Genomic DNA, 15,891 nt, shown 5'->3' with positions numbered 1-15,891 from the left:
AAACCCTGTATTTATTCAAACAATTACAAGAACATTTTATGCAGCTGAGCAGTTTAGCCTCTCCACCAAATACAGACTTCTAAGCCTAACTTTTGATAGACATTTTTCCTCATTGCCCCTGAGAAGACACGGGCAGCAGCATTAACACTTGGCCCCACCACAGAGAAGGTGTGGACAAAGGATATGATCTCCTGGTTTCCCAGTCCTCCCATGGCTTCCAAGATTTCCCTTCTGCAGCACTGACCCACACTTCCTCACTCTTCCTGTCACAGAAACTGACTGAACTGCTTTGTTATGAATAATATATACAGCAAATTTAGCTTTGTTGGGAGTAACAGGGACTGAAAGAGTTTGGAGGAACAACTTCCAGTCGCACTGAGCAACCCCGTGGTGTTTAGCTCACACTTTATGGCGCATGGTCAGTTCTGTGGCTTAGGTGGTGTCATTATTGCTACCTGAGTGGATGAAACTGAACTTTCAGAATGAAACTGGACTGAAATCTCAGGATGACAAATCTGGTAAAACTTTCAGGCTATGCTAAATGCATGAAACAACTGATGTCTTCACATTTACTTGATGGTTCCCATCATCCCAGGCCATTAATGAGGTGATCTCCCCACAAAGAGAAGAAGAACGATGCCAGGCTGTTTATAAACACTCACAAATTTATCATCAGGTAACACACCAGCCTTCTCTAGTCTGTCAGATGGACACCCTGTTCACTGATGCAAACCCAGGATGGTAGCAGCTTTCTTCACCACCTTCCTGCTTCTTCAATTATTATTATCCCTTCATGTTTTTTACCATACCCTCCATCTACACATGAAAGCTGTATATTAATAATCTAATCACAATCTGTAACTCTTTCTTCGGTAAGGAATGCCATCGTCCTCTCCACCCCTAAACGAGGAGATGCTCATTTATCAGCTCCTGTCCCCCTCCATCCCTCCTAAAAAACGTCATGGGAGACCTGGTGTGAACAGGAAAGAAGTCCCCACCCAGCCCTCCTCCTACCCAGGGGAAGTGGGAGGTTTACAGCTCAGTCTCTGTGTGCTGGACAACCTAATGCCCCCCTATAGAGAGATACACAAAATTTTCTTTTTTATCATGGAAGAGAGGAGCATCTCCCAAGCAAGTTCACCATGAACTGGAAGGGAGGCAGGCTCCGCTCTTTTGCTCTCAAGCCACAAGAGAAGAGACAGAAACACAGCAAGTTCTGCAGCCCGGACCTGTGCTAACCCTGCCAGCTAAGGCCAACAGAAATCCCATTTAGCCATTTTTTTACCCAGCTGCTGCTCAGGACACAAACTGTCTGCCGAGCCCAAAGCTCCTGCTTGCAGTTCTATGTCATGTTGGACAGAGGTTTTCCTCCTTTAAAATCTATGCTCTGTAAGAGCTCACCCTGAAGAGGGACCGTATAAGCAAAAGCACTTTTGTGTTATACTCTGCATGAACACAGTCATGGTAAAAAAAATTATGGAAAGCACCAGTAAATCTAGCCACCGTAAGAGCAGGTGGAGGCTTCTTTGTAGCATCAGGAAGTCCTAGAGCTACTTTCATTAGTGACTTCAGAAAACAACCCAAGATATTTGTGATGGGAGCCAAGACCCACTCAAACGCAAGACCTAGATTTTGATGGCTCCCTCTGAGTTGACATGAATACTTGATACTAGCCACCAGAGCACTGGGGCTGTCCTCTGTGAAACCCTACAGTTTTGCTGTTTAAAAAATAAATAAATAGGAAGGGAGAAAGTCATACGAAAGCAAAAATGTTAAATACAAGATGGTAGCACATCTGACACTACTTTTTCCTTTTCTTTTTTTTTTTGACACCATATGAACCTTTCTGATGCTTGTGAGAATGAACTGAACTAGGTTAACTCCAACTAGATTAGTCAGGCTTAACATTTTGCATTTCTGTTACTGGTTTTACATATGATTCTCGATCGCCTTTCCAGAGACCTTGTTTTATGCCAAAATGCCTCACTTCAGGATCTTTGCAGGCTGTCCTGAAGAGATGCACCATTTTCTGTATGCAAAAAATTACTATATGTTTACATACAGTAAATCATTACTAAAAGCTACCATGCTCTGTGAAAAACGGCAAAATGAAGGAGCTTTTCCCTCATAAGATGCATTACTTTCAATGATTCAATGGCTACTTATGAATGAGATTCCAAGAACAAAAGTTTCCTGCTACAACACAAACATATTCCGTTTGCAATTCTTTTCAAGAGATCTCCATTTTCGGCATTTAAGCCTTGGAAGGAAGAGATCACAGTGACGGCAAGTCACCGCTTCGCTCAGCGCAAGCTGCCAAAACGCACAGACCAGAGCCCGGTCCTCCCATTCACTGGCCTGACGAGTACACTTTTAAAAGCATGCACAGCCTGGTTCACACTTACATGATGCACGGAGAATGAGGCAGAGGGCTTGCAGAGCAAAGCAACACCTCATTCCCGAGCATGTGCATAACAGTCCACCTTCGCTTGCTGCTAAAAATGCTAAAACAATGCCATTTGCAGTACATATGTGCAACATGCATGTCTCCAAGATTCATTACTGTGCATATGAAAATTCAATCATATCAAAGCTTAGCTTTAAGAAAGTCCCAAGGGGCTGAACCGTGTGCTTATGCACTTTGAGGGGGGAAAAAACCAACAACCCTTAAACTTTTTTTTCTTTTTTTTTCCTTTTTTTTTTTTGTAGAATTATTCCAGTATTTTCCTTTAGTAAGAACAATATAGCTGCTAAATGACTGAACTCCACATTCTCACTGCTTATATCCATCTATTTTCGTAACTCAGGTTCTGTTTCTGTGCAAACACAGATGTATAAATCATAGATGGAGTTAGAGTCAATCCCAAGAAAACTGTAACTTAAATGAACAAAACTCATTATTTTGTTTGAAAACTGCTGTGCTTTGGTCATTTAGCACAGCCATATGTATCATTTTATACTCTTTCTTACCTTTTGTAGCTCTTTCTAGAGCAGAGGATTCCACAGTTTGGAAGACCTGCAAATTCACCTGTTTTCATTGCAATTTGAAAATTGCTTGGTTTTCATGAAGTTTTACATCAAAATAAATCTGCCCTTCATCAAAAACAGAAAAATTGTACTGAAGAAAAGTGATGGTTTGGGGACACATTGTCAGCATACATCCTATACTTGACCAAAAAAGAAGAGATGAATGTACATGTTCTCTAATGAAAATAAAGACTTTTGCAGGCAAAATTCATTTAAAACATACAAAGCCAACCTGATCTTAGGCAAAATTAATTAAAAAAAAAAAAAAAAAAGATCTTCTTGGCTTTTGTATAGCCCTTGCACATTCATTAACGTAAAGCTCATAGAATTTGATTTCAACCTAAAGATACCAGAAATGCAACCTAAGACAGCCGAAATGCAAGGATTTTCAAAAAAAATATCCTCAGTTTTCTAACCTATTATCTAAATACACAAGGAGCATTACCGGTGGAGCAAAAGCAGAGAGGCAGTTTCTGTTTTTCTTCCCTGTTCTGAAGGATCACGGCAACCTCTTCTCCTTAGATCTGTCACAAACGTCCAGGGACTGTAGCGCAGGCACCGTGCCACGGAGCTCCCCGGCAGGGGGCTTCTGCAAGCCCAGGTGGGAAGGGAAGGTCTCTGCCTTGAAGCAGAGTTCTCCAAATCATCGCTTTTACATATGTAAAAAAGGATTGTTAGGATATACTCTAAAAAAAAAAAATCCCAGAAAGACAAAACGGAAGAGGAAAGCCATGCACGCAAAACAAACAGAAGCAGGAGCTTTATGGGACTCCTCCTTTGTGGAGTTAAATTCCTCCTGAATGACATTTCCAGGGTGAGGCATTTGTAAGTACAACTGTAAAAGGACCAAGGCTCAACTGACAAACCATGAGATATGAAGTGCTTGCAAGACGCATCCGGTGTTGAGATAATTAAAATCAAAATTAAACTTGAGCTCTACTTGCATCTGTGAAGCATCAGTTAATCAAACATAATGAGTTAATCAGACTCATTTTTCTGAGGGCAAAATGTAATCATGCATCATCTTTTGTCTTGTCCTCAGACTCCGACAGACACTAACTTTTCCTAAGTATTTGCACACCCGATAGCACATCAGGGTCCTGGACATTTTCTAGGCATTGCTGCAACTTTAATAGGAAAGAGTCCTAGTAAAGCCACTTTATAGGAGCTTTTACCCTATTTTAAGAAGTCAAACTGTAATAACAAAGTAACGGGGACTCCAAGCATGACCCGGGAAGAAGATAATACCCTGCATCCTATATTTTTGCAATCCAGAGACAAGCCACTAAACTATTTAGCAAGACTGCTGCCAGTAAACCAGTGTCTCCCAGATTCCTAACAGAAAAGAAAAAGAAAAAAAAAGAGCAAAGTACATTTTCTGGTGACCTCTGCAGATTTAGCAATCCTGAGCTTTTTTGGGTTCTGTTTTATTTTTTCATTTATTTATGTTTTAAACTGTTGCTGGATGTAACTTCTAGGTATTGTAATTAATTTATTTTTAGTCCAGTGGAGAAATAATTCATACTGTCTTGGTTTCTAGCTATTCAAGATATTGCGGTTACATTTTTGGTGCCTTTGGTACATTTTACTGTAACATTCTCAGGGCGCTGCAGTCAATTACTAAATCTCATGCTGTTTTACTTGCTCCAAAGCATCATCCAAGCATTTTCTAGCGAGTTTTTGTGGGTAACTATGTCCTGTTTGAGAAACACATGCGTGTCCACGCGCTGATAGGTATGAGATCAGCATCAACGCAGACATTTTGATTAATGCCTTTTCGGTTTGGTTTCTGTGGGCTCAAGGCTCCTGGCTCAAGCTGGGATAGAGTAAAAAAAACAACAACAACAACAAACCTACATTTTAAAAATTAAACCAAGTGCATTTGAAACACAAAGGCTTAGCTGGTATCTATCACGCCTCCACAGTGTTATAACCTGCCCGAGCTTTCCGCTCCTCTCTCCCTGCTCCAAACGTGGTCTCTCTCTCTCTCGGGCACCCCACGGTCGTGCCAGGCCCCCCTCCCAGCTGTCCTGCTTCTCCCCTTCGCTGCTGCTGCTCCCGCTGTGCACGTGGGGGAAGTGGGAGGGACGGTCCCAGTGGGAAGCACAAACCCAGCAAGCTGCTCGGCGGCAAGGGGAACGAGAGAGATGACTTGCTGGGGAAAAAGAGCCAAAATAACAGCTTTTAGCTGGGACTTGGGAAGGGCAGAAGGGTAGAGGAAGAGGGAAGGTGGCTGGAAGGAAAGCCTGGTAGCTCTCTCCCTACCAAATCACTGAAGGCTGCTGAGCGTGAGGGAGTGCGAACCCCAGCACTGATGGAGGCCGCGGAGGAGAGGGTGGACTACAACCCAGAGGCAAGAAATCAAGAAGTTGGTGAAGTGAATCAAAGGAGCTACGGAGCCTTTCACGCAGAAACCTATGAACGGCAGTGACCGTCGATCCCAGCTGCGACACGTGGGAATTTCTCTTTCACATTGTGTCCTGAGGACACAGGAGAGCTTGCCCTAATGCAGCAGAAGCTGTGCCTAACATGCAGTAAATTAACACACCATTGTTGCTGATCTGGCCTTGTTATTTATGGCTCTGTTCACTGCCTTTTATTTAATTAGAGAGATGATATATCTGTAACAATTTTCTAGAGGGGCTAACTACTGAAATATTAGCTGTTCCTGGAAGCCGCTCCTCTAAATCAAGCTTTGAAAGGAAATTGGTGGCAGACAGTATACGGTGCTGACCCCCCTGAAAAGTAACAGTACAACATGCACTGTATGATCCTATTTCTGAGCATATTTTTCCCCTGTGCAAAGGCTGTAGACACTTTGTGATTCCCTGTGAAAATCGGAAAATATTAACAGTTTGCGGAAAGGGGAAAACAGGAGTGATGGTGAAGAACAGCAAAGAAGACAGTGAAATCTCACCGATTTAGCACGTCAGTGCTTCTCATTCTCTGCTGATCGAAGGTAGTAAAGGGAATAAGAACAGAAAATAAATAATATTCCTCAGAAAGACATAAAAATGCAAGTCTTACTAAAACCCACACTTGCCCTGCTGGTCCCTCCAGCAAGCCAAATCAGCTTGCTTCGCTCACGCAAGTATTTTCATTAATTTGAACTGGAACTTTGCCTGACAAAGGAGCGCAGGATCTTCCTTTTCTGGGCAGAAGCACTGTAACCACCAGCTGAAATACATCAACACTCCAGATAAGCCATGAACTATTGTATCCGTTGATTTATTGCTGATTAAAGACTCCCAAGTTGCTCCTAGTCCTACAAATTAACGTAATTGAAAATGTTGCATTAACGTATTAAAGAAACACTTTGAAGGCGTGTTAGTCTACCAAACTAAATAAGTAAACAGATTGCTGGCTGATGATCCTCTGGTCCTCACAGCAGTTTCGGTGAGAGTCCTCTGATTCCCAGTGCATGTATCAGCAGAGAGCTCAATGCACACCTCAGAGCTGTCACAACAGCCCTTGCAAAATTCTGTTAACTTGCCTTTAAGCTGCATGTCCCTGGTCCTTAATAAAATTATTTCCTAGTTGTACAAGGCACTCAACTCACTATTTCATGGTACCGACATAGGAAAAGTACTTCCATTTTTGACATTTTATAAATTCCATTAATGCAAAAGATTGTTTTGGAAAGAAAAGCATAGGCAGCTCTACTCTTGACAAATGGCAACACAAAACTTCAACACAAAGTCCCATCACCTTAACAAATCAAGAACTAACCTAATAAGAGAGCAACTTATAAAAATTATCACTTGTGACACCACTGTAAAAAACGCAGCGGCTTACCAACCCTGCAACTGGAAGCATCGCCAAAGATAAAGTCTTGTCACAAAAGTAACTACTTTCTTTTTTCCTTCTTTTTACTGCAATTCTGTGTTAACTATTTTGCTTCAGGTTTAGGGTCAAAAATAATATCTACAATTATTGCTAGTGAATCTGAGTCATTTTCCTGGTGCACACTGGTCTAAGACCATGCAGCACAGAGAGAGGGGAACCAGCACTGACAGCCCTTGACAGGAGGTGAGACTTCTGATCCTTCAGGGGGTTTGCTCAAGGGAGGATGGCAGAAAGAGGATCCCACAGGTGAAATCATGGCAAGTGCTACAAACAGGATGTCCTACCATGCATGCCAACTCTTCTACCATTACAGAAACTTGCAGTTTTGTCTCTGACTTGTGAGTTCATGCTGGTAACTAGAAATCCACTGCAAACAACTCAGATTGGCAAGCTAGGGTCAAATCTTGCGAATGCCACGCATGGGCAGTGCAACCTGTTTTCCAGGAACTTGGTAAGTTATACTCAATTGTCCTCATCATTGTGCCGAATACACACTGAGGGAAGAAGGATGTTGTACATAGGGAAAGGTGGCAAGACCTCTCCAAAAGGCAAAAAGTACCTATCGTGCCTGGGGCTGTACAGCACAGCCCCACAGCAACCTGCACAGAAACTCATGGAACAGATAACGCTCAGTGGGAAAACGGGTCCTATATGCCGACTCGTTGTGAATACACAGAAAACAAAAGAAAACCCAAGGAGAACATACAATAAAGTGTACCATGCTCCTGTATTTCCTCAAAGTGATTTAGCATAATAATTATTACAACGTGCACTAAGAAAGAACACAGTACTTTAGTAACATGAAACTTCAGCGCAGCATCTGTTACTAAACTTTGCTCAGAGGTAAGGAGAGGCGACCAAATTCTGGGTGAATTATAAAACAATTGAGTGGCTAGGGAAAAGAAAACTTGGAGAAGTTTAAAAACAAATTTCTCACACGCAAACCCCAAAACTACCACCACTGTTACTATGCCTGCACACAAAACCAAATGATAACATTCAATTATTAGGAAGCTGATGTGAAGCACTGTAATGAATTTAGGGGATTGCTTGAATTTGCAGCTTCTCTGCTACTTTAAGGAAAATGTAAGCAAGACAGAGACCCTTAAGGCACCAAGTATTTTGCCTTTTTAGTGCTGAATGTTGGCAGCTCCCTTGCTGCTAACACTGTTTGTTGCTTATGAAAAGCAGCTGTATTTTGAGGTACTAATAATACCCAATAGTAAGTAGTCTATATTTTCTGAAGTAGCCTACCTCCTTCAAGAGCAACATTCATACCATCCAAGTTGAGGCTTGATAGAGAATTGGAGGACTGATGGCTTAAAATACTGCTTTATAGGTTACCACAAATAGAGATGAAAGAACATTTCCTATCAGACTTCCAAATTTCAAAGCAGGCTAGAGAGAAAAGAAGCCTCTGTAGTTCACAAACAAGTTAGGGTCTCTTTTTCATAAAGTTCCCATAACCTTTTATTTTCTCCTTACACTCAGACTTCACATTCAGGGCTGTTACTCGCTGCTTATCTCATCTGGATATAAACGCACAAAACTTCTAAAACCACGGGAACGTATTCGAGACAAGAAACCTGGAATTTATTTTCTGTCATATTAAGCAAATGAATATGCCCTAAACTATACCACTGGGACAGCATGACTTTTCATTCTCACTATGGAGAAAGACATCAGAGATTAACTTGCTAGGAGGGATTTTTTAAAGTAAATTTCTTTTGCCACTGGAAACACCATGTCCACTTAATGGTCAAATTTTCCTCACCTATTCAAATTCAATTTATTCAGTGTCTTAGAGTTAACAAGGAATTTCTTCCTTTACTTCCAGCAACCCTTTGAAGGATCCAAACAAAGAAATACTGAAGATGATTTTCTTTAGATTACTCTTTCTTTCATCAGTTAGTGATCCTACAGAGAAAAACTAAAGGTTTTAAACCTTCCAACTACCACTTGCAAAGTTCCCAATGCCTCTTTTGAGACGACCTTGTCCCAGACAACCCGGATGAAGTAAATTAATCAATGTAATACAGGAAAACTTTGAAAACAACGTGAGAGGGGGACTAGCAATTCTTTGCATATAGCACGCAGACGGACAGACACTCGAGCAATGAAGCGATGTCCTACCTCTCCTTGCCGGTGATAGTGTTTGGGAGGTTTTCTCATCTGCTCTAGCATTTTGCCCTTCTTACTGCTAGCAAGCGTCAGTCCCTGGTGGATGCCTGCGGATCTGTTGGTTGCCTGAGTTGGAGCCTCCCCCATCAGGGTGGACTTGATGGAGTTCACCTTGGCGCTGGAGCTGTCTAGCTGGGAGCTCTCCACGATCAGGACCGCGGCTAGTAAGAGGAGACAGCAGGAGCACTTATTCCACATCAGCATGATCATCTCCCCTCCCCCCAAAAGGATTATCTTTCTTTTTCTTTCTTTCTTTCTTTTTTTTTTTTTTAAGGCAAAATAAAAGAAAAGAGAGGCATAAAAAGGTTCGAAAAAATATCTCTCACAGCTGTTAATAAGGCAACGAGTTTCAAAGCCACACACTCAGGGAAGTGCTGTTCTGAGAGAGAGGGGAGAAAAGCAATAAAAAAAAAAAGACTCCCCTAGGAGGAAAAAAAAAAAAACAAAAAAAAAAACGTGTCAAGTCTATAGGCACTGAGCATCTATCGGGTCTGTAAAGTGGTGGCTTTTTCCTCCAGGTTCTTGAGAAGTCCAGGCAGTTCTTTAGTGACAGCGAGCAACAAGCTGTGAGGCAACTGCACCCGGGCAGCTCCCGCCAGCGCAGCCACCAGCACGTTTGCTCCAGCTTCAGAGGCAGAGCGAGCGACTTCCCCCTCTCCTCCTCTCTCGCCGCACAAGCCAGCAGAGAGGAAACTCAAACCAGATCCAATCCGAGCAGCACCAGCAGAAGCTGGGCTTCGTTTTCTTTCACTCTCTCTCTCTCCCCCTCTCTTTACTTTTTATTCCCCTCCTCCTTTTTTCTGTCTTTTGCCTCAGCCTCTGCAAACAGCGGGAGCGAAAGCGCATGGTCTCCTCCTTCTCCTCCTCCTCCTCCTCCTCCAGCCCGACCGCTGTGGGACGAGGGGCTTGGGGCGGGCAGGGGACCCCGGGGCAGGCAGCAGACCCCTGGGGCTGGCCCCCACCCACAGCAGGGCCACGGGGCTGGGGGCAGAGTCAGGCAGGCGCCCACGCTGTCCAGTACTCCCCTCGTACCCATGGGGGGCTCTGGCAGCTGCTCGCTGCCCCCTGGATTTTTATAGCCACCCACAGCTCCTTTCCTTCCCTCCGCCCCCAGCCCGGGGGGGGGGGCACCCTCCTCATCCCCCCCAGCTCCCACCTCAGCCTGGTGGGGAGCTGGGGCCTGCAGGGCCACGCAGAGCCCCGGACACACATGTGCAGCCCACAGATGCTTGGGTACCCAGCTGGCTTCTACCCAGGCTCCCCAGATTTCACCAGCCCTGCAGCACCTTGAAAGCCTGCTGCTGGCGAGCAAGGCCTGCCAGAGCTGGTGGCCAACCCCCAAGCCCCATCACCTGGGTGTCTGTTACACCGAGCCACTCACGGGCCCCTCGCTGCTGCCAGACACGGCACCTCCCTGCACCTTCACAACTTCTTCGGCACAGGCACGCATCCACACATCCGAGTGCTCGTGAAACACAAAGGTGCTGCAGGCAGCACGCACGCTCAGAGGCACTTCTATCTTGTGCCGCAGCACCAAAACCACCTGATTTTAAGAAAAGAAAGGTAATGGACACAGAGGGCAAAACCACCAGAACTAGGGTAAACCCAGCTCTCAATTCTTCCATTACCTGCCAAAGCGTCGGTGCACAGGGCGCACCATGGGGCAGCCATGTCCAGTGGCAGGGTAGCCACAAGCCCATGTCCTTCCCCGGGCTGTGCGAGAGCAGCCAGCCCTAACCCTAGGGCCTGCATTCCACCACACAGAGCATCTTCTATGGAGCAGATTAGCATGAAACATCATCCACAGCTCAAACCTTGGACTTGTGCAAACGGATTTCTTTCCGTCTCGCAGGGAAGATTTTTTTTTAGCACCTTTCTTATCATCTCTTATTTTAGGAGATTATAACTTTTTTTTTTTTTTTTTTTGATAGCAATTAAAACGACATACGAGTCCCCAGCACTGGATTTTAAATTGTTGTTTAGAGTATGACACTTGCTCTCACTCAAGTATCAGATGAGCTCACCTTTACTGGTTATGAAGTTAGAAACAATTTTATTAGAGCCTTAATTTCTGAAAAAATGTAAATTTCTGAGTTTAAATTTCACTTTTTCCTGTACTCATATTTGCAAGGAGTAAGAAGTGACAACTAACTAAATACAATTATAGCATTTGTCTTCTTCACAGCCATTTCCTTTTTCCATCTTTATGCAGCCTTCAGCAAATTAAAATTCTATCTTCATCTCTAATAATTCCTGACAACATCCTGTAAGGGAACGTTTCTAGAAGTTCAGAAAGCAATTTGCAAGCCAATCCTTTCTGATTGTTTTTGACTTGGCCTTTGACACCTAGCCCTCCCTGTGTTTCACCCCTGCCAAGCTCCAAAGCCAGCGCAAACAGCTAGCAGGGCCGCAGGAAAAGCTCCAACAGATAATTTCATTGAGAGTTGGCCGTGATCCACACAACCACCATGCGCACACAATCTGCAAAAGCGCATCCACAGAGCAACACCCAACCCACGCGGACGTACATGAGCTGCCTAAACACACGTGCATCCACCCACCCACCCAGGCAGGCTCATGCCGAGATGGAGAGACACAAACTGGTGACAGCTCCCTGATTTCTAATCAATCCTGAATTTCCTCTTACTGTTATCACTGACTGACGTAGCCACATTTTGTGTTTTGCTGGCGATAGCACAAGCTGTAATTCACATCTCTTCCTGGCATTCTCCATATGTGTCACAACGGACCCTTAGTGCTGACCTGTCCTGCTTCATGGCTGGTAACAAATTCACAAAAATACAGCATCTGCAGGTTTTGCTTCATTATGGGCTGCAGGACCACACATTGTATTGGTATTTTGGCTGTGATGGATGCTCTTTCAAAAAAAAAAAAAAAGAAGAAAAATTAAAAAATCCACCCGTGTTTCTTTTACAGAGGAAGCAACAGAAATATGTAAGTCAGCAATGGAGTACTGACCACCAAAGTCGCCTCGACTAAGGGAGGATTACAAAGAGAACAAAATAAGCTGATGAGACACACAAAGAGAATCCATGACAATAAAAAACACAATATGATGACCTCATGCGAGTATCATTCAGCTCTTCTTGAAATAAATGGACATGTGTGGTATTAAAAAGAGCCAGGCAGCACCTAAAAGGACCAGACTGTAAGCGTACTGTGTCTAAATTAAAGATAATACCTATTAATAACTTATTAACATTACTTAATAAACATAAATAGCAAACTGCATCCCAAATCCCTTGACATAAATCAGAAAGTCCCCAAAAAACCATACCCTACAGAAATTTGAAGAAAATGGGGTAGGAATTATCACATCTTTTCAGATATTTAAAAGAAGATAGCCAAACTCATTCCTTCAGTCAGTCTGGATTCAGCTAAGGATGAAGTTAATCAGTCAGGGGCGGCCCTTCCCTTCCCTGATGGTAACTACAATTCATGTTCGTTACCACAGTTCTTGTGTGGTAAGGATAGATAGTACTCACAGATAAAACAAGATATTTGCTATTTTGGTTTTTTACTTTTAATCAGCATTTAGCCCATGCTTCAAACTGGTCAAATTCATCCTTTCAGACTTAGCTGTTTATTTCTTACGCTCCTCATTGCCTCAGTCATGTCCTTTAACGACAGAATTACTTCACAATATCTACTCAAATAAAATAGTATGGAGGCAAAAATATGAAGAAGCATCCCTGTTTTCCAGACTGATGACTACTATGTGCTATGACCTAGAATTTCAGAGATATGAACAACTTCTAAACCACGTAAGTGCCAAATGGGATCTACCAGAGGAAGCACCTACAGAACCCAGTGGTTGCTGAGGGCATGAAGCAGAGGCTGACCTGCTACTGAAGATCAGGCAGAAAGAGTGTTTGCCACTAAGTTTGGGTGCCCGTTTTGGAGCAGCTAAGGCCCACGTATGTGTATGCTTGTGGTTGGTCAAACACTTCTGAGCAATGCAGTCTTTTGCCCCAAACAGAAGAAGCATTACCCCAAACCTGCAGTCAGCACCAAATGCTACGAGACACACGGGGTGGCCACTACAAGTCTCTAAGTGCCGTACTGCAGAGGCCAAACCTGCCCTGAGCACGTGGCCGTGAGTCCTCCTGGACTTCTTGTCCCTGACTCCCTTAACACGAACACGCAGTGGGACTGCCAGCTGCAAACGTTGAGAACTCCCTCGCTGAGCCTGGTTAAAATAATGGTTACCAGTAATGAGTAAGATGTATTGAAGTATGCAACTATGCCTTCGTATCTCTTTCCAGATAAATTAACGTGCTTTGTATAAGAAAAGGAGGTTTGCCTTTTGTCTTATTTGCTTCCATAAAGAGGAGAGACACAAAAAAGCTTGTACTTATAGCCAAAATAGACAGTCATACCCTGAAAAAATGTTGGAGGCTTAAGTGCTCTAAACACATTTCTGATTTACAAATGCTTTGGTGTTTAATTAAACTTAAAAATTTAATGGAAAGAGTTGAGTGGCCTTAAACAAACAAAGATTTTCATATAGTTTTTCCAGTTTCACTGCTTACTCTTGCCGAAATCAAAAACAGCCCCAAAAAAGTACTTCCATGTGTTCATATTTTCATTGAGAATTATCAAAATTTTAATTGATTTTCTGATAAACATTTTTCTGTATGAAGTTGTGTCCCCCCCTTTATATTTTGTCCAGGAAGTTCAACCAGATCCATTGCAGCCTTTTTTTCATTTTTTTCCCCCATCTTTTTTGGGAGGCAAAAGAGGGGATTTCATGTGGGTGGGAAAGACATGGAAAAGATGAGTAACCTTTTTTTTTTTCTTTTTTCCTCTCTACTTTTTTCCCTTTTTCCTCTGAAACTTTTATTTAAAAGGAATTGTTTGGAAAAAAAAATCTAGCAGAAATGAAGATAAAAGCAAGAAATAAATTAACATAAGAAATTAATATATTCAATTTAAAGACAAAACCAAAATACAATAAAATGAGGAGATCCTTTACCAGACCTCCTCCAAAGGGCCAAAATTGTACAGTGTAATTGCAAATTATTAGAGGCTAGATTATAATCCTGCGTACTTTACAGCAACTATATTTTAAGCCACTTGACTTCAATCGAACTGGTTTTGATTTATACCAGCCTTAGTTCAGCCTAACGTCCTATGTTTTTCTTTCCATTAAATAAACAAAATTACCTGTTCTTCAAATTAAATCTGGTTTTAATTCTATATAAAGCATTTTGGGATACTTGTTGTATGAAAGACATTCTCTAACATAGAGGTGTATTGTTTTTTGTTATTATTTTTTAGGTTCACCAGCTGCAATGAATTTCCATTGCCCCTTACAGCAACTCTCACAGCTTGGATATGGCCAAATCTCCTTTAGCACTGTCCCTGGGGCCTACTCTGTGCTTTATTTAATTTCTTACTAAAAAAAAAAAAAAAATGCTATCAGGGCTATCAAGCAATAGCTAGTTTTTCTAAGACTGTAGCTCAACAGTACATCATTTTATTTTAAAAAGCACATTTAGGGAGTTCCTTCCTCCCCTGTGTCCTCATCTCCCTGTGGGGTTCCATTTTTGGTTGGCCTCTTTCTTTTTTTGCCGCCTTTGTACTCAGCACACAAGCAAACCCCAAAAGAGCTTCCTTCTTCCCCACAGAGAAGGCTTCACACTGTGATGCTTCACACGGAGGCAAGAGGGTGCAGGAACTGGGTTTCGGGTGGGGACAAAGGGCGAGGGGAGCCCCCACTGTGGCATTTCCACCAAACGCCTCATGTGCTGGGACTGCAGTCCCGGAAAAGTGCCCAGCGGACATGTTGGAGTGTGCAATACCCAAAAGCAAGACAAATGGGTGTCAGCTCCCTAAGTCCATGTTAATGCAGTCTATGGCCACCACGAAGCCCTCCTTCACAGGTGATAATTCCATATTAGCAACAGGGGAACCACTCTTTAGAGCTTAAGCCATGTTCCCACCAGCATTTTAAGGCCAGGGTGAGATCTGCTGCCTTGAGAGCTGGCCTGCTCCTCACCCTGATCCTTCCAAATGGAGGACACGAGAAAGCTCAGCCAGCCCATATGTGGCAGAGCCCTTTCAGCCCACCATGCAGCCCTTTCTCCCTCCTTGGCAGCCCACGTGGGCATCAGCATCAGGAGCCACAGCCAAAAGTGCCAAGGAGCCCCTTTTGCAGCCATTGGGATAGGCTGCGAGGCGGCTGAAGCTCTTCCTCCTCCTCCTCCTCAGCCTTCATCCCCGAGCACTGCACTGCAGCACACGCTACCAGCATGGTTTGTGGGCAACGTAGCGAGGTGCTGGCAGCAGCAGCACAGCCGCAGCATCGCTCCTCGCTGGGCTGCCGCCACAAACAAGCCCCAGCAGGGGTTTGACACCACTTTCAGAGCATCCCAGCACTGACATCTTGACCGTCTAGCCCAGCCACATCAAGAGGCCCCAGCTCACCTCTCCCTCTAAAGGTTACCGTCTCCCCAAAACCGTCAGCGAGCGCGACCACTTGTGCAAGAGCCGCCTGGCCCAGCTGAGCCGCAGCGGGCGGCCCCAGCTGCAGCCGGAGCAGGAGGCACGACCACAGCCCGGAGAGAGGCAGGCTCGCAGCGTGCAGCCCCAGTCACAGAAACAGGGACAAATATCACCGCCTTTGATTCTTGCTTTTTTGGTCTGACTCCTAATGCCATGCTCGTCACGCGCAGGAAGGCGAATGATGCCATAAAACTGTTTTGAAATCCATATTTATGATTTTTTCTCCTGCTGATTCTTTTTTTCCAAAAAGATGAGTACTGAATGTTATTGTTATTCCTCATAAATAACTCCTTTTCTTGATTAAAACAG

At 43.7% G+C, this 15,891-nt stretch overlaps 1 protein-coding gene across 4 annotated transcripts in view; it reads right to left on the bottom strand.

Annotated features, from left to right (window-relative positions):
• Positions 1–15,891, bottom strand: part of DKK2 (dickkopf WNT signaling pathway inhibitor 2) — a 161,822-nt gene that overhangs the window by 34,461 nt on the left and 111,470 nt on the right. For 3 of the 4 annotated variants that reach the window (XM_050710675.1, XM_050710674.1, XM_035569605.2), the window contains one exon: positions 9,007–9,215. In XM_050710675.1, coding sequence (XP_050566632.1) covers positions 9,007–9,215 — 209 coding nt within the window. Of the gene's footprint in view, positions 1–9,006; positions 10,101–15,891 lie in introns of those variants that run through there. The other variant, XM_035569696.2, reaches the window with a different exon arrangement.

The sequence above is a fragment of the Cygnus atratus genome, chromosome 4 (assembly GCF_013377495.2).
Source record: "Cygnus atratus isolate AKBS03 ecotype Queensland, Australia chromosome 4, CAtr_DNAZoo_HiC_assembly, whole genome shotgun sequence".
Classification (NCBI taxonomy): Eukaryota; Metazoa; Chordata; class Aves; order Anseriformes; family Anatidae; genus Cygnus; species Cygnus atratus.
This window is presented reverse-complemented; position numbering and strand designations above follow the sequence as displayed.